The sequence below is a fragment of the Bos mutus genome, chromosome X, assembly GCF_027580195.1.
Source record: "Bos mutus isolate GX-2022 chromosome X, NWIPB_WYAK_1.1, whole genome shotgun sequence".
In the NCBI taxonomy this organism is placed as follows: domain Eukaryota; kingdom Metazoa; phylum Chordata; class Mammalia; order Artiodactyla; family Bovidae; genus Bos; species Bos mutus.
The window spans coordinates 125661394-125680187 of NC_091646.1; the positions used below are offsets into that span (position 1 = coordinate 125661394).

The 18794-nt window shown below is 53.7% G+C and overlaps 1 protein-coding gene across 1 annotated transcript in view; it reads left to right on the forward strand.

The window, feature by feature from the left end:
* LOC102286044 (protein Shroom2) overlaps positions 1–17230 on the forward strand; it is a 141104-nt gene extending 123874 nt beyond the window's left edge. The window contains 6 exon segments of the mRNA XM_070366626.1: positions 2950–3050; positions 3053–3194; positions 3196–3471; positions 5258–5429; positions 14688–14960; positions 16957–17230. Coding sequence (XP_070222727.1) covers positions 2950–3050; positions 3053–3194; positions 3196–3471; positions 5258–5429; positions 14688–14960; positions 16957–17223 — 1231 coding nt within the window. The 3' untranslated portion in view covers positions 17224–17230.
* Positions 17231–18794: the final 1564 nt, after the last annotated feature.

Below are 18794 nucleotides of genomic sequence, written 5' to 3' on the forward strand. Positions count from 1 at the left end.
CCTCAGTCATTCTGAATGCAGTTGGCACTTAGAGATCCTTTTTACTGGTCACATTGAGGAGCTCTGAAAAGGAGGAGAAATGATGCTGTGGTTTGAGTGGAAGGTGGAGTTTGTGGGAATGTTGTTGATGAGCTGACGTGGGCCTCTTGGTTCTCGGGCCCTGGTCTGGGACTTGGGCTCCTCCGAGGAACGTGGGTGAGTGTTTGCTCAGTACTCCTGACCTCTGTTGACTTTAGGAAGTTGGGAGGGGGTGTTTCATTTTTTCTTGCCCTGAGAGAGTGTGGATTTTCTCACTCTTGTCTTTTCCAAGAGTCTGAGAGGAGTTTCCACAAGCAGCGGCAGTACTTCTTGACAGTACCGAGTGGGGGCGTCTTGACGCATCCACTGGTCTCCTGTTTTGTATGTCATTTTTGGGGACCACAGAGGTTTTCTTGAACCAGCGTCCTTTGCTGCACTAGCCATTGTAGAAGGCCGGGTTCTGGTCAAAGGAGCACAGTGGTGGGGCAGATGGTAACCATGCCACTCAGGAGTTTCCTACCAAGAAAGGTGGCTTACCCTGTACTGAGTTCAGTGTCCCTGTCCCCAGGGCTGATGTTACAGGTTGGTGGCAGCCTGAGAGAGTGGAATGCCTTTGAGATCTACCATGAACTCTGAGCCAGGGTTCATCAGTGGAGACCTGCTCCATGCCTGTCATCAACTACCAACCCGACAGGGAGTAAAACACATGGGACAGGGCCTGCGAGCTGCCTGGTGCTTGTGCAGAGCTCAGAGACGCTCAGGGCTCCCCTGGTGGCTCAGACGGTAAAGAGTCTGCCTGCAGTGCAGGAGATGTGGGTTTGATCTCTGGATTGGGAAGATTCCCCCCAGAAAAGGAAATGTAACCCACTCCAGTATTCTTGCCTGGAGAATCCCATGGACAGAGAAGCCTGGCGGGCTACAGTCCACAGGGTCACAGAGAGTCGGACGCGACTGAGCGACTAACATAGACAGACACAGACACTCGTCTTTTGTCTGTGTGCCTGCTGACTGAGTGCTGCCTCATCTCCCTCCATATCCCATATCTCTCCCCTTGCAGTTACCTCTACTTGGGGAGCCAGCCAGGGCACAGAGCAGCTCCATTGTCCTGAGACATGCCTGCTCGAATTCAGCAAGCGGGTCGTGCAGTCTTGTTGTGTGCCAGTCCAAGGCAGGTATGCAGAGAGCAGGAAAGTGCAGCCTTCCCACCCTGGGGGGATTTTAGAGAGTAGTCACTCGCTCGGAATAAAAAAATGCATCCACTCTGGTTCCGAAAGCGGGAAGCTTCCTTTGAAATCTTGGACATTCTGAGGTTGGTTTGTGTGTTTGCTACAAGGTGGGGACCTTGCCCAGCAGTAGGTGTGAGCCTTAGATATGACGGCACACAAAAGCATTGGCAGGAGTTTTCCTGGAGCCTGTTTGTGGGTTTGGAGTGTGTGTGTCTGTGAGGAGGGACCCAGGAGGACCACTTCAGGGTCACTGAGTCACCTTGGGCATCTCAGGCTATGAGAATCTGCCTGTGAGCAGTGTGGTTTATCAGACTTAGGGTGGCATGCCAGGGGCTTCCCTCATAGGCAGTAAAGAATCTGCCTGCAATGCAGCAGACCCAGGTTCCATCCCTGGGCCAAGAAGATCCACTGGGGAGAGCATGGCAACGCATTCCAGTATTCTTGCCTGGAGGAATCCCAGGGACAGAGGAGCCTGGAGGGCTACAGTCCACGGGGTCACTAGAGAGAGAGTGAGACGGTGGCACGTGGGCTGAGGACTCTCTTGGGGGTGCTGCTGGGGATCAGGCCCTCTGGGCAGAACCATCCAGACTCACTTGGATGGAACCTGGACAGTGGCCAGGGCCCAGCCCACACTGCGTCCTCCACCCCCCCGGGTCCCACTTCTCGGCAGGAATGGATGCGACCAGGTGGCTGTAAGGTCTGGTCTGCTGTGTGGTTTGTCCTCATGTAGAGGAAGCAGCTCATCAAACTTCCTGAACGTGGAAGTCTGCACGGATTTCAAGAGGAGAGGTAGTTGTGATCAGGAATGACCTGGAAGACCTGCTTTGTCAGAAAGGGTATCTACAGGCTGCAGAGAACTTGTTTATATTGCTTTGTTGTTTTTTTTTCCCAATCAACTTTCCCCACAAAATGAGGGCTGGGGTGGAGATGTAAATACATGCTGAGTAGGGCTTCCCTGGTGGCTCAGCTGGTAAAGAATCCTCCTACAACGTGGGAGACCTGGGTTTGGGAAGATCCCCTGGAGAAGGGAAAGGCTACCCACTCCAGTGTTCTGGCCTGGAGAATCCCATGGACTGTGTAGGCCAGAGGATCTCAAAGAGTCGGATACTTGAGCAACTTTCACTTTCACTCACTCCAGTATTCTTGGGCTTCCATTGTGGCTCAGATGGTAAAGAATTCACCTGCAATGTGGGAGACCCAGGTTTGATCCCTGGGTTAGGAAGATCCCCTGGAGAAGGAAAAGTCTACCCACTCTGATGTTCTGGCCTGGAGAATTCCATGGACTGTATAGCCATGGGGTCGCAAAGAGTCAGACACGACTGAGCGACTTTCACTTCACTTCACTAAGTCACTAGTAGGTGGGGAGGGTTTCTATGCGTGAAGGTAAAAGCATGCAACAAAGAGGGGTCTTGCCTGTTTTCCTGCTTGGGTGCAATGCTGGAATTTTACTTCTCAAGTTGAGCACCTTGAGGCAGAGGAAGGTCAAGAGACCCAAGTTGAGGGGCCAGGGGCAGGAACTCCTAGATCTTGTCTCCCCAATCCTGGAACCTGTGACCTGCATGGGTCCATCTTTTGAGCTGGGCTTCCCTGTCTGGAAGGCCCTCTCCCAACCATGGGACCAGCCAATTGGCTCATCTGAGTTCTGATCATTGAGCCGTGCCTGGGACCACGACGTGTCTCTAGAGGACGACCCTTGTCTTGGCAGAATCGAGCGGGTGATGGACAACAACACCACAGTGAAGATGGTGCCCATCAAGATAGTGCATTCGGAGAGCCAGCTGGAGAAGGAGAGCTGCCAGGCACTGGCCCACGTCCCAAGCCACCTCCACTGCCCCGGGGCCTCAAGCGGGATCAGATCAAGACATTCAGCACGTCCGAGCAGTCCTACTCACACTTCTGCCCCTACAGCCACCAGGGTGCCGAGCCCCAGCCCGCCACCGGCGCACCCAGGGCCACCCGCCAAGGAATGCCAGGCCTCCCCTCCTGTGCTCAGCTACCTGAAGGCCAAAGACAGGACCGCCGACGACCTCAAGTCAGAGGAGCTGGCCCGAGAGATCGAAGGCAGGGATAAGTCGCTGGCGGACATCCTGGACCCCAGCGTGAGGATGAGAACCACCATGGACCTCATGGAGGGCATCTTCCCCAAAGACGAGCACCTCCTGGAAGGCGCACAGCAACGGAGGAAGCTGCTGTCCAAGGGGCCCTCGCCCAGGACGGCGGAGGAGAGGTGAGTACACCACCCCACCCACCTCCACCCCTGTCCTTCCCTGAGTGCGGTTCTAACCATTCTGGGGCCCGTGACGTCAGTTGGGCAAAGAGGGAAAAGCCATGTTTCTAGCAATGCCCATGGGGCTTTTTCTCTGCTGTCTGCCCTTGGGACACTTGGCAATGTCGGAGACGCTTCTAGTTGTCACCCCTGGGTGAGTGGAGGTCAGGGATGGTGCTCATCAACCTATGAGGCACAGGACAACCCCCCACCCCAACAAACAGCGGTCCAAGGCCAAAGGTCACTAGTGCTGAGGTGCAGAGGCTTGTTACAGAGAAGTGAAAGCTGAGGCTACGGAGGATATGTGTTTACACAAGAGGCCTTCTGTTATGTATTTAGCTGAGGGGGTGAATTTGCTGTAATTCGGTCGCACAGAGTCGGACACAACTGAAGCGACTTAGCAGCAGCAGCAGCATTCTGTATAGAGGGCTGGGGAGGAGCTTCCCTGGTGGCTTAGATGGTAAAGAATCCACTTGCAATGGGGGAGACCTGGGTTTGATCCCTGGGTTGGGAAGATCCCCTGGAGAAGGGAATGGCCACCCACTCCAGTATTCTTGGCTGGAGAATCCCATGGACAGAGGAGCCTGGCGGGCTACAGTCCATGGGGTCGCAAACAGTGGGACAGGACTGAGCTGCTTTCACTTAACATTCACATTTGGAGGCTGGAAGTCACAGATGGCAGTGACATTTCTTGCTTGTTGTTACGACTGGAGATATTATCATTTCAGACTACTCCAGGGGATCTTTGGTTGGGAAGATCCCCTGGAGAAGGGAATGGCCACCCACTCCAGTATTCTGGCCTGGAGAATCACACAGAGCAGCCTGGTGGGCCACACTCCCCGGGGGTCGCCAAGAATGGGATGCGACTGAGTGACTAAGAGTTTCACGTGTTTCGTTCTGTAAAGGACCCTCTCTAGCCTCTTGTATTCAGTCACCTGCCCACAAAGGTGCACCTGCTTACATCTGTCCTGTTGGTGCACGTGGTCTCGGTGAGCATCGCTGATTGATAGTAGGCAGGAGCACGAATGTCGTGTAGCAGACAGGGGCTCAGAGGCCGCAAATGTGGCTGCTGGTGGAAGGAAGCCCAGTCAACTTGGGGCCTGTGGCCACACTTAGAGTGGCAACAGACAGCTCCCCATAGACCTCAGGCTCCCAAGAAAATGATCTGTGCCCTCCTCCCCCGCAGGTGGGGCTTTGGGTACCATTGGCAGGGGGTTCTAGTTCTCGGTGGCTTCCCTGGTAGCTCAGACTGTAAAGCATCTGCCTGCAATGTGTGAGACCCAGGTTCGATCCCTGGGTTGGGAAGATCCCCTGGAGAAGGAAATGGCATCCCACTCCAGTATTCTGGCCTGGAAAATCCCATGGACAGAGGAGCCTGGGGGGCTACAGTCTGTGGGGTTGCTAAGAGTCAGACATGACTGAGCAACTTTGTAGTTCTGGCCTCAGCACCTGCCCTTTCCACACTTTTGTTTGCTTGGTTGATTGATTTTTTTGGCATACCCCCTAGCATGTGGGGTCTTTACTTCCCGACTAAGGCATCAAACTCTTGTCCCCTGCGTTGGAAGGCAGAGTCTTAGCCACTGGACCACCAGCGAAGCCCACTCTGTCCCTGCTTCTGCTGTCTCCTCTCTTCTGGCTCGTGTCCTTTCATCAGCCCCATGGTTCGCAGGTCCCAGCCCAGGTTTCAGGTGTGTCTATGGGCACATGATCGGAGCTAATGTGGATGTTCTGCTGTTTTGTTCTCTAGGAGGGAGGAGACCAGCGTGCTGGCAGCCGCACCCTTGGCCACCAACTCCACCTACTACAGCACGTCGGCTCCCAAGGTGGAGCTGCTGATAAAGATGAAGGACCTGCAGGAGCAGCAGGAGCCAGAGGAGGACTCAGGCGGTGACTTGGACCATGACCTGTCAGTCAAAAAGGTAGGGAGGCCGAAATCCGGATGAGAACGTGCTGGTGGGAGGCAGATGGTGGCCCTCGGGTCCACCCCCAGCCTGGCCCTGCACCATGCACCATTTGTGTTGGGCGTGATGCTGACATTTGGGCCTGCGTGTGAAGCCTTTTGTGGAAGAGGCTTCTGTCCTAAGGAGGTCTCTCCACAGGACCTCTGTGCTGTTGCTCTGTCATAAGATCCAGTGTCAAGAGAACTTGGTGGCCACCAGGCTCTTTCATTTTAAGCTCAACTGGTAATAATGTCTCTTCTATCCCAGTTGAAACCCAAGGGGCTTAACTATATCACCTTCAGCAGGGTCCATACCGTCTCTGAGTATCACTTTCAAATTCCTGTGATCAGGTAATAAATTCAACAGCAGGTCATAAAGGGCTGTGTTAACCAAAAAGCAGCCCTTGTTCAACTCCAGAAACTAACCAGGCCCTTGGGGATACAGCAGCAACACACAAATAGTCATTCCTTCCCTGAAGGCACTGTGTTTTTGCAGCACAAAAACAAACACACCATACACGGCCCACGGGCCACACCCGGCCCCCAACCTGCTGTTGTCAATAAAGTTTTATTTAAAGACAGCCAATTCATTCATTTACATACGGCCTCAACATATTGTATTACATATGGCCTTTACGTTTATGGTTCTATTGTATTATATATGGTATTACATTTATGATACTATAAGTGATGTTGAGTAGTGGCTGTGTGGCCTCTGAAGTCTAAAATATTCACTGTCTGGCTCTTTACAGAAAATGTTTGCACACATATAATGTAATCGGTCAGAAAAGGAAAACAGTGAAGGCATACAGAGATAATAGGAGTGTGATTGTAGAGAAGGCTCTGATGAGGTCATGATGCAGAAAAACCTGGAGGGACATGAGGGAGTGTCCGGTTCTGTCAGGGACTGGGTTGGGGCCGGGGGGCGGGGCCAGCACGTACAAAGGCCCTGGGGTAAAAGGTATGTGACATGTTGGGAAGGCAGCAGAGACCACTGGCTGGAACACTGGAAAGGAGGAGGGGTGGTTGTAGATGTAGGTCAGGGAGCCAGAGGGTGGACCAGGAGGAAGGGGGATGGGAGGTGAGGTCAGGGAGCAGTGGCTGAAGCTGTGTGCACAAGGAGGGAAGATGGAACAGGAGGTCAGGGCCTTGTGGCGGGAGCTCCATGGAGATTTGAGGGGCGAATTGGAGATAACAGTCTGGGACCTGTGGCTGCAGCTGTGTGGACAGAGGGGAAGATGATGATTGGAGAGGATGTCAGGAACTAGTGACTGGAGACGTGTGGATAAAGAAGAACAAGACTGGAGAGACGGTCAGGCTGCTTGAGCTGTAGCTTTGTAGATGAGGAGGGACGATTGGCCATAATATCGTAAGACAAGTGGCTGGACCCGTGTGAACAAGGATGCAGAGGTTTGGAGAGGAAGTCAGAGACCAGTTGGCTGGAGCCATGTGGACACGGAGCCGGAGGATTGGAAAGGAAGTTGAGGACCAGTGGCTGGAGGAAGAGGATTGTAGACGATTGTCAGGGACAGGGTGCCAGAGCCCTGTAATCAAGAATGAGGAGGATTGCCGTTCAGGTCGGTGACCACTAGATGGAGCTGTGTAGACAAAGGGGAATGAGACATAAAGTGAGTTGCTGGAGCTGTGTGGACAAGGATGATTGGAGATGTGGCCAGACCAGTGGCTGGGGCCTTGTGGACAAGGAGGAGGAGGACCCCAGAGGAGGTCAGGGACTTGTGTCTGGAGATGTTTCAACAAGCAGGTGGAAGGATTTGTGATCAATAGTCAAGGGGGACCAGTGGCTGCTGCTGTGTGAAGGGTGAGGCGGGTTGGAGATAAAAGTCGGGACAAAGTGGCTGGACCTGGGTGCACAAGGAGCAGAAAGGCTGGAGATGAAGTCAGCAAAAATGAGGCCAGACTTGGATTAATAAGGATTAGGAGGTTTGGAGATTTTTAAGTCAGGGACCAGGGGCTGGGGCTTTGTGACAAAGAAGAGACAGAATGGAAAGGCAATCTGGGACCAGTGGCTTGAGCTACTGGACTAGAAAGAAGCTTTGGCCTGAGGTCAGGGACCAGCAACTGGACCTTTGTGGACAAGGGGGAGGAATTTTGGAGAGGAGGTCAGGAACCAGTGAGTGGAACTGTGTGTATAAGGAAGAGCAGGATGGGAGAGAGGGATCAGGGTCCCATAGCTGTCACTATATAGATGAGGAGGGAAGATAAAGTCATAGATAGGTGGCTGGACCTGTGTGAACAAGGATGAGGGGGGTTTTTAGAGGAAATCAGGGACCTGTGGCTGGGACTGTGGGAACCAGGATGAGGAGGATCACAGTTCAGGTCAGTGACCACGTGATGGAGCCGTGTCAGCAGAATGGAAGGGGTTTGAGAGACAAGGTTAGGGACCTTGTCAGTTGCTGTAGCTTGTATAGACAGGGAGGAGGACTCTTGTAGAGAAAGTCAGGGGACAGGTGGCTGGAGTTGCATTGACCTGGAGCGGGAGGATAGGAAGAAAGGCAGGGACCAATGGCTGGAAGCCCTCTGCACAAGGCTGACAAGGAGTGGAGGGGAAGTCGGGGAGACGTGGTTGGAGCTTTGGGGACAGAGGAGGAAGTCTGGAGATGCACTCAGGTGGCCGTGCCTGATGCTGTTTGGTCAAGGAGGAGGAAGATAGGAGATGCAGTCGGGCAATGGGTGGAGCTATGTGGACAAGGAGGAGGGAACACATTGACAATGTCAGGGACCAGTTGCTGGAGCTGTTTGGACACGGAGCAGGAGGATTGGAAAGGAAGCGGAGGCGCGGAAAGGAAACCAGTGGCTAGGTAGGCGCTCTGTCCAGGGAGACGGAGGACTGCGGATTAAGAAAGGCAGCAGTGGCTGGAGCTGTGTCTACAAAAAGGACAATTGGAGATAATGTCAGTGACAGGGGGCCACGCCTGTGTGAGCACGGATGCGGAGGTTCATCAATTAATAACTCACAGACCACTGGCTGGGACTGCACGGGTGTGAATGAGGAGGAGTGCAGTTCAGCTCAGTTCAGTTCAGTCACTCAGTCGTGTCTGACTCTTTGCGACTCCATGAACCGAAGCATGCCAGGCCTCCCTGTCCATCGCCAGCTCCTGGAGTTTACCCAAACTCATCTCTGTTGAGTCGGTGATGCCATCCAGCCATCTCATCCTCTGTCAACCCCTTCTCCTCCCACCTTCAATCTCTCCCTACATCAGGGTCTTTTCCAGTGAGTCAGTTCTTTGCATCAGTTGGCCAAAGTATTGGAGTTTCAGCTTCAGCATCAGTCATTCCAATGAACACTCAGGACTGATTTCCTTTAGGATGGACTGGTTGGATCTCCTTGCAATTCCAGGGACCCTCAAGACTCTTCTCCACCACAGTTCAAAAGCGTCCATTCTGTGGCATTGCGAGTCAGTGACCACCAGATGAAGCTGTGCTGCTGCTGCTAAGTCGCTTCAGTCGTGTCCGACTCTGTGCGAGCCCATAGTCGGCAGCCCACCAGGCTCCCCCGTCCCTGGGATTCTCCAGGCAAGAACACTGGAGTGGGTTGCCATTTCCTTCTCCAGTGCGTGAAAATGAAAATGAAAGTGAAGTCGCACAGTCGTGTCCGACGCTTCGCAACCCCAACCCCATGGACTGCAGCCTACCAGGCTCCTCTGTCCATGGTATTTTCCAGGCAAGAGTACTGGAATGGGGTGCCATTGCCATCTCCGAGATGAAGCTGTGTAGACAGAGAGAAAGGGGAATGAGAGGCAAGGTGAGGGACCAGTGGCTGGAGCTGCGTGGACAAGGAGGAGAGGGGTTGGAGAGGAGATCATTGACTTGTGGCCGAAGTGTGGACAGGAAGCTGGAGAGGAGGTCAGGCAGCAGTGGCTTGGCTGGTGTTGAGAAGGCATAGGAAAGACTGAAGGACTTGTCCGGGGAAGTATGCGGAGAAGAGGACGGAGACTGGAGGGAGTCAGGGACTCGTGGCTGTATCTTTGTGGACACGGACAAAGAGGATTGCAGATGAGGTCAGGGACTGGTCACTGGAGCGGCGTGGACTTGGGGCAGGATTGTAGAGGACGTCAAGGACAGGTGGCTGGAGATGTCTGTACAGGTAGGAGGACCTCCGGTGACAAAGTCAGGGACTGGTGGCTGGAGCTGTGTGAACGAGGATGAGCAGGACTGCGGTTCAGGTCAGCAACCACTACAAGGACCTGTGTGGAAAAGACAACGTGTTGTGGGAGACGAGGTCAGAGGCAATGCGTGGAGTTACGTGCACAGGGCGGTGGGTCTGTGAGGTCGCCAGGGACCTATGGGTGTGGCTTTTGTGAATACCAGAAGGTCAGGAACCATTGGCTGGAGCTGTGTGGACAGGGTTTGATAAGATGGGAAGGAGGGCCAGGACCAGTGGCTTTGAGTTATTGGAGATGGACTAAGAATAGATTATGGGCTTCCCGTGTAGCTCAGTTGGTAAAGAATCTGCCTACAATGCAGGATATCTGGGTTCAATTCCTGGGTTGGGAAGATCCCCTGGAGAAAGAAATGGCAACCCACTCCAGTATTCTTGCCCGGAGAATCCTCATGGACTGTGTAGCCTGCCAGGCTCGTCTGTCCATGGGATTGCAAGAGTCAGACACGACTTAGCGACTAAACCAACACCAGCAAGAATAGATTGGAGAGGTCAGAGGTATGTAGACTAGGGTGATGGAAAATTTGAGACCAGGTCAGCAACTTGTGTCTGGCTCTCTTTGCAGAGGAGGAAGAGGATGGTAGATGAGGGCAGGGACCAGTAAGTTGGAGCTGTGTGGATTCGGCACAGGAGGCGCACAGAGGAGGCCATGAAACATGGTTGGGGCTCAGTGTTCGGGGAGGAAATGATTCATAGTCAAGGCAAGGACTGGTGGCTGGACCGCTGTGTGCAAGGATGAGGACAGCTGCACTTCGTGCCTTTGACCACTAGATGGCGATGTGGGGGAAAGGGATGCCCATGAGAGATAAGGTGAGGGACCCTTGATGGGAGCTTTGTGTTCAAGGAGGAGGTTGATTTGACAGGTGGCCAGGGACCTATAGATGCAGCTGTGAAAACACAAGGAGTAGTCACGGAGCACAGTTAGGGGACCAGTGGCTGGAGCTGTGTGGACAAGCAGGAGGAAGATTGGAGAATAGGTCAGGCACTAGCCACGGAAGCTGTGTGAAGAGGGGGAAGAAAAAGGGGGAAAGTTAGTCACACAGTCATGTCTGACTCTTTGACCCCAAGCGACTGTAGCCAGCCTGGCTCCTCTGTCCATGGGATTCTCCAGGGCAAGAACACTGGAGTGGGTTGCCAGGCCCTTCCCCAGTAGATCTTCCTGACCCAGAGTTTGAACCTGGGTCTCCAGCATTGCAGGCAGATTTTTTACCCACTGAGCCAGCAGGGAAGCCCAGCACAAGAGGAAGGACTGGGTATAAAGTCTGGGAAATAAGGCCAGAGCTGTGTGAACAAAATGTGGCATTTTGGAGATGAGGTTAGGTACCAGTGGCTGGGATTGTGAGGACAAGGATGAAGAGGACTGCAGTTCAGGTCAGTTGAATCAGTTCACTTACACAGCCACATAGACAAAAAGGAATGGCAATGCTGGACAGTGCTGTGTAGACGAAAGGAATGGCACTGTATAGACAAAAAGAGTCATGTATGGATGTCAGAGCTGGACTGTGAAGAAAGCTGGGCACCAAAGAATGGATGCTTTTGAACTGTGGTGTTGGAGAAGACTCTTGAGGGTCCCTTGGACTGCAGGGGGATCCAACAGTCCATCCTAAAGGAGATCAGTCCTGGGAACTGACTCATTACAAAACACCCTGATGTTGGGAAAGATTGAGGGCGGGAGGAGAAGGGGACGACAGAGGATGAGATGGTTGGATGGCATCACCGACTCAATGGACATGAGTTTGTGAAAGCTCCGGGAGTTGGTGATGGACAGGGAGGCCTGGCATGCTGCAGCCCATGGGGTCCTGAAGAGGCGGACATGACTGAGCAACTGAGCTGAAGGGTGAGGATGTTTGCAGTTTAGGTCAGTGACTTCAAGATGGAACTGTGTGGAAAAGAGGAAGACTGATGAGAGAGGAGGTCAGGGACCCATTCCTGGCCTTGTGTGTGGAAAAGGAGGAGAGGGTATTTGTGAGTGGCCAGGGACATATGGGTGCAGCTATGTGAACACGAGCAGGAATGGATGGGGGTTCAGGGACCAGTTCCTCGAGCTGTGCTGACTTGGAAGGAGAGGACTGGAGATGAGTTCAGTGACCTGTTGCTGGAGCTGTGTGGACAAGGAGGAGGACATCTGGAGAAGAGATCGGGGACCAGCGGCTGGAGCTTTGGGAACATGAGGTGGGAGGATCAGAAAGCAAAGTCAAAGACCAAGTGGCTAGGGCTCTCTCTACCAGGAGGAAGACGATTGTATGGGAGGACAGGGACCCATGGCTAGAACTCTCTGTACAAGGAGGAGTGCAGATAAAGTCAGGTTCCGGTGGCTGGGGCAGTGTGTTCAAGTGGAAGGAAGGCTGCAGATGAAGTCAGGGAAAGGCGGCCAGATCTGCGTGAAGGAGGATGGGGAGGTTTGTAGATGAAGTCGGTCGGGGGCTGTGTGGGCAAGGATCAGGAGGATAGCAGATAAGGTCAAGGATTCGTGGTTGGAGCTGTGCAGACCAGGGGCCGAGGACTGGAAGAGAAATCGCCGACCCTTGGTGAAAACTCTGTCCGAGGAAGAGGAGGCTCGCAGATAAAGTCAGCCACTGGTGGCTGCAACAGGGTGTTACAAGTAGGAGGAGGTTTTGAGATAAAGTCGGGGACAGGCAGCCCGACCTGTGTGAACAGTATGGGAAGGCTTGTTGTACATTAAGGCAGGCCCCAGCGCCTGGGACTGTGTGGACAAAGATGAGGAGGATAGTAGTTGAGGTCAGAGACCGCTAGTTTAGCTGTGTAGACAGACACCTAGTGGGGTGGGGTTGCGGGGTGGGGGGCGGGGTTCCCAGGCAGCTCATTGGTAAAGAATCCGCCTACCAATACAGGAGGCACAGGTTCGATTCCCGGGTCTAGAAGATCCCCTTGAGTAGGAAGTGGTGACCTGCTCCAGTATTCTGGCTGGGGAAACCCCGTGGACGGAGGAGCCTGGCGGGCTACAGCCCATTATTTGACGGCAATGCGTTGGACGTGACTGAGCACGCACACAGGCTTACAGGCAGTGAGGGATGAGGCTGGAGCTGCGTGAACACAGAAAAGGATTATCGGGGTGGACTATTCCGGGATCAGTGGTTGGACCTGTGTGGACACGAATGGGACAGGGTTGCAGAGGGCAGGGACTTGTGGCTGAACGTCAGAGGAATGACTGGAGATGAGATCGAGGGGCATGGGTTGTGTCTGGAGGTGTGTTGACAGGGAGGAAGAGGACTGCACATCAAGGCGGTGGACCAGTGCTGGAAGCTGTGTGAACAGGGAGGAGGCGGCTTGCATGTAAGGTCATTGACTACCAGATGCAGCTGCGTAAACAAAGGAAGGGGGCTGGGAGATGTGCTCAGGGACTTGAGGTCAGGGAGCGGTGCAGACAGGATGAGGAGAGACGCTGGGAGAGGAGGAGGTCAGGGACCAGTGGCTGGGATGTGTGGACAAGGAGGGTTGGAGGCCCATCAGGGACCCGTGATGGGCATTTGTGGGGGGAAAAAAGGAGTAGGATGGCAGTGTTGAACTCCCGGTGTCATCCCACAGATTCCTTCTGGCTTTTTCCATATCGTAATGTGTGTGTTTCCACACCACTTTCTCCATTAGTCCCACCATCCTTCCCCTTGCCCATCTGTTCTCTATATGTCTGCATCTCCACTGCTGCCCAGCAAATAGGTTCATCAGTATCATCTTTCTAGATTCTGTATATATGTTAATATATATTTGTTTTTTCTGATTTACGTCACTTAGAGTAGTAGGGTCCAGGTTCATCCACCTCATTAGCACTGACTCAGAGGTGTTCCTTTTCACAGCTGAGTAATATTCCACTGTGTATATGTACCACGGCGTCTTTATCCATCCATCTAGGATCTATCCAACCGTCTAGGTTGCTTCCGTGTGCTGCTGCTGCTAAGTCGCTTCAGTAGTGTCCAACTCTGTGTGACCCCATAGACGGCAGCCCACCAGGCTCCTTTTTCCCTGGGATTCTCCAGGCAAGAACACTGGAGTGGGTTGCTGTTTCTTTTTCCAAAGCATGTGTGCATGCTAAGTCACTTTTGTCGTGTCCGACTCTGTGCGACCCCCGCAGCCTACCAGGCTCCTTTGTCCACAGGATTCTCCAGGGAAGACCACTGCAGTGGGTTGCCATTTCCTTCTCCACCCATGTGCTGCTGTTGTTGCTGCTGCTGCTGCTAAGTCGCTTCAGTCGTGTCTGACTCTGTGCGACCCCATAGACAGCAGCCCATTAGGTTCCTCTGTCCCTGGGATTCTCCAGGAAAGAATAACTGGAGTGGGTTGCCATTTCCTTCTCCAATGCATGAAAGTAAAAAGTGAAAGTGAAGTCGCTTAATAGTGTCTGACTGTTAGCGACCCCATGGACTGCAGCCTACCAGGCTCCTCTGTCCATGGATTTTCCAGGCAAGAGCACTGGAGTGGGGTGCCGTTGCCCTCTCTGACCCAATTGCTAGCTATTGTAAATAGTGCTACAGTGAACAGTGTGGTACATGTGTCTTTTTCAGTCATGCTTTCGTCCAGGGTATATGTCCAGTACTGGGATTTGCTTGATCATATGGTTGTTTTAGTCCTAGTTTTTTCTTTTTTTTTTAAATAAATCTCCATATTGTTGTCCATAATCGATGTACCAATTTACAGTCCCACTAACAGTGCAAGGGAGCTTCCCTCGTGGCTCAGCTGATAGAGAATCTGCCCACGAGGCAGGAGACCTGAATTTGATCCCTGGTTGGGAAGATCCCCTGGAGCAGGGAAAGGCTACCCACTCCAGTGTTCTGGCCTGGAGAATCCCATCGACTGCATAGGCCATGGGGTCCCAAAGAGTCAGACACAGCTGAGTGACTTTCAGTTTCAAACAATGCAAGAGGGTTTCGCTTTTCTCCACAGCCTCTCCAGCATTTATTGCTTGCAGATTTTTTCGATGCTGCCTTGACATTTTTTCATGTGCAACAAGCTGCTGACGGGCCCACAGGCCAGGAGGTGCAGGCGGGTGCAGGGGGTGCCCAGGTCAGCAGGGCCGTGACTGAGTCCCACACGCTGTACCCACAGCAGGAGCTCATTGAGAGCCTTGGCCGCAAGCTGCAGTTGCTGCGGGAGGTGCGGGAGAGCCTGCTGGAGGACATGCAGGCCAACAGCGCGATGGGCGATGAGGTGGAGGCCCTGGTCAAGGCCGTGTGCAAGCCCAATGAGTTTGACAAGTTCCACATGTTCATTGGGGACCTCGACAAGGTGGTGAACCTCCTGCTGTCGCTGTCCGGCCGCCTGGCCCGTGTGGAGAACGCCCTCAACAACCTGGACGACAGCACGCCTCCGGGCGATCTGGTACTCCCCCCGAGGCGGGATGGATGGATGGGGCGTAGGGCCCGCGGGGTGCGGAGTGAACGACTGGAAGCCTCGCTGGGCTGGCTGTCCAGCTGGTCCCAGAAGGTCTTCTTTCTGGCTCTCTTCCTTCTTGTAGTGGGGTCACCCCGAGACTCCCCACTTTGTTCAGTTACCTGGTTGGGTCCGACTCTTTTCGACTCCATGGACCACAGCACGCCTCCCTGTCCATCACCATCTCCTGGAGTTTTACTCAAACTCACATCCATCGAGTTGGTGATGCCATCCAACCATCTCATTCTCTGTTGTCCCCTTCTCCTCCCGCCTTCAATCTTGCCCAGCATCAGGGTCTTTTCCAGTGAGTCAGTTCTTTGCGTCAGGTGACCAGAACATGCTAGCATTATTTTATATATTCAGACTCAATGTCCATTTGAATCGGTGATGCCATCAACAGGCTTATTAGTTAGCATCGGGGACACTGAAGGAGTTCTCCACGGGAACCGTGGACTGTGGACCCTGAACCTTCACTGATATCCTCGGGGTCTGCACATTAGGTCCATGCTGGGAATGCTTGATGAGCTGCACCTTCCTAGAACCAGAGGCAGCCATAGTCTACAGCCTCCTCCAAGTTCAGTGTAGGGGCTCAGACTCCACTGTGAATCCCCACTGCCTTGGGGGAAACTGTCACGCTAACAAGGGCAAAGAGGCAGCATCAGGCTGTGGGAGGCTCCCCCTGTCTTTCCAGATAGAAAGCGGGACACATGGGCCAGACATGGACCCAGAACACCCTCCCTTCAATTGGAAGCTTGTAGTCTGCAGGGATGCCAACTGATCTCTATAACCCTGTTTGGAGAATCAACTGAGGTCTCTTTTGTCTTTTGATTGGAATTAATCAGTTGCAATTAATCCTACTCTAATTCAAACTGCCAGGTCAGGGTGTCCTTTAGCAGGGGGCAGATGGCCCTGAAAGATGGTACAGGCCACTGATACTTCCCAGACTCCAGACCAGGGAAGCAGTTTCTGTTTTCACTGCCCTGACACCCCCACACCACCACGCCCACCAAGCAGCAGCCCTGTGACTCTGGCCTCTCCTCGGGGCCCCTCCACCCCCGTGATGCTCCGACGGGACTGGGGAGGCCGTTCGGGTCACCAGGTGGCAGAGGAATGGGAGACTTGCTGGAGTCGGAAACTGGGACCGAGATTGGGGCGTTGCCTTTAAGCGCATCAGCCGCCACGTGGAGACTGTTTAATGCCGTTCCTCACTCCCTGCCTTGTTTTCACAGTAGGTTATGTACAAGAGGGCAGGGACTGTAGGTGTGCACCCCTATCTAGGAGTGGGGGCGTCTGTGTGCCCCAGAGTAAGGAGCCAGGGCAGCTACGCCACCCACCCGGCCCCAGTCCCCGCCCCGCCTTTTCCAGCCCCTTGTCCTCTTCACCCTCCGCCTCTCCTGGTGCCAGAAGGGTTTAGCAATCCTGCCCTGGGCGTCTCTTATTAATGCACTGCTTTGACCCACTTTGCCCCCATCTGCCTTGTTGTCAGGGAAGCGCCTTGGGCGCACACAGGTCGTCCCCCCGCCTCCCGGACCCCGCAAATCCTTCGCTGCCTGCACGCATCTCCCAGTTTTGGACTCTTCCGGGCGTGGATGGCTCTAATGTTCCTCAGGTATATCTAGGTGCCTCGTGGCGAGGGGCGGGGATGTATCTGGGTGCCTCCTGCAGGGGTATATCCAGGTGCCTCATGCAGGGTGTATCCCGGGCGCCTCGTGGCGGGGTGTATCTCGGCGCCTCGTCGGGGGGGTGTATTTGGGTGCCTCCTGCGGGAGTGTATCTGGGTACCTTGTGAGGGCGGGGGTGTATCCAGATGCCTCGGGCTGGGGTGTATCCGGGTGCCTTGCTGCGCAAGCGGTGGGGGGCGCTGGCCAGCCGCACCAATCCCCCCAACCCCACCCCGCCCCAACGCCGGGTCCCCAGCAGGCTTGTGTGTCTTCTGTCTGTCCAGCAATCCCTGCTCGAGAAGCAGCGCGTCCTGATCCAGCAGCACGAAGACGCCAGGGAGCTGAAGGAGAACCTGGACCGCCGGGAGGGCATCGTCTTCGACATCCTGGCCAGCTACCTGGGCCCTGAGAGCCTGGCGGACTACGAGCACTTCGTCAGGATGAAGTCAGCGCTCATCATCGAACAGCGCGAGCTGGAAGACAAAATACACCTGGGTGAGGAGCAGCTGAAGTGCCTCTTGGACAGCCTGCAGCCCGAGAGAGGCAAATGAGGGCGCACCCACCCCCCACCCCACCCGGCCCTCCCTGGAGGAGGAGGAGGATGCAGATGGGGTTGGCGGAGTCATCAGCTCTGGTCCTGCGGATGCAGCTGAAAACCGCAGCCTGTATTTATGTCCTGTTGATGGGGGTCGGGGGGTGGGGGGGTGTCCTCTCACGGCCAGGTGGTGGTCAGCAAAGCAATAACTTCCATGTGTGTGTTTGGGATGAGTTCTTTAATTCTTAGGTTCCCTTTTGGAATGCTGAGCAGAGCGGCTCTCCCGCCCCTTCTCCACGGTAGCCCAGAAGCAACCCCACTGGCGAGGGGGCTCAGGTGCGCCGTGCGCGCCTGCGCACCAGGGTCACCACGTGGCCTCTGCCCGCCGTGCGTGCGGGCACTGAACTGCATCCTCCACGCGGGAAGAAACGAGCGCTGTCTCTAAGAAGGTGCATGTGGGTTGAGGGGGGGGAGGTTCGCCTGGAGCACGAGCTGTCCTGTGGATCACGGTAGGTGCCAGAAGTGTTACATCGTTGGTTGTGTCTGTCCTATAAGGATGACCTCTGACCAGCATAAAAATAATGAGGATGAGCATTATTTATTAATGTGTTAGAATAGTTGTCCATGCGGTTTAAAGACCAGCTGTGCAATGAGCTTTCAGCCCTCTAGCTTCACTCACGGTGAAATCGCCACTTGCACAGTGTGCATGTTTTAAGGAGGGTGCACGCAGAAGGGACATACCGCCTTTTCTTCTGGGACCTCACCCGTGTGCAAAATGGTATTTATCCTACAAAGTGAGATTACCTTGCTGAAAGTGTGTCTGGAAGGTATGTGCTTCCAAGGTTCTGTTTTTGTTTTTTTTTTCTTAAGGTCCCTGAGATATTTTCCTCATTTACTTTCCCCTCCTCACCCCCCCCCAAGAACATTTGTTTGGTTGTATTTCTGTGTCTATATGATTGTGGATTATAATTGGCAGCTCCTCTCTTGTTTCTTCTCTGGATTAGTTATGGCAGTGTCAGGGCCAGGTTTCCTCTAAGAACCCATGGTTCTGGCTTTCCAGAGGTCCTAGTGGACCACACAACTCCCAGACCTGGTCTTTCTCTGCCACAGAGTTGACCACTGTCTCTTCCCTGTTTTATCATTTGATATTGCAAGGTGATCAAGAGAGTCTGTTCACTAAAAAAACACTGTCGAGCTGTTGTTTTCCAGTGCCCGAGTCATGACTAGGAGAATACAACTTGCAGATCCCGTGTGTTGCATTTGCATCCAGAATGTATAAAGATCTTTCCAAGTTAACAGTATGAAAACAGACAGCTCAGTTAAACCATGAGCCAGAGACTTAAATAGACACTTCACCAAAGAGGCTATATGCATGTCAGTAGGCACGATAGGTGTTCACCCTCCTAGCTTGGTTCTCACGATCTGATTTTTAACCTGATTGTCTTTGTTCTGTCCCAGTTGGGTGAGATCCTGCATAATGGCAGGAGAAGCCCCAAGATAACTAACTTCATGTTGGGGTGATATTTGGAGATCAGATCACGTTACTCCTTGTTTCCTCTTACGCCTGTGAAAGGAGTTTTCTGACAG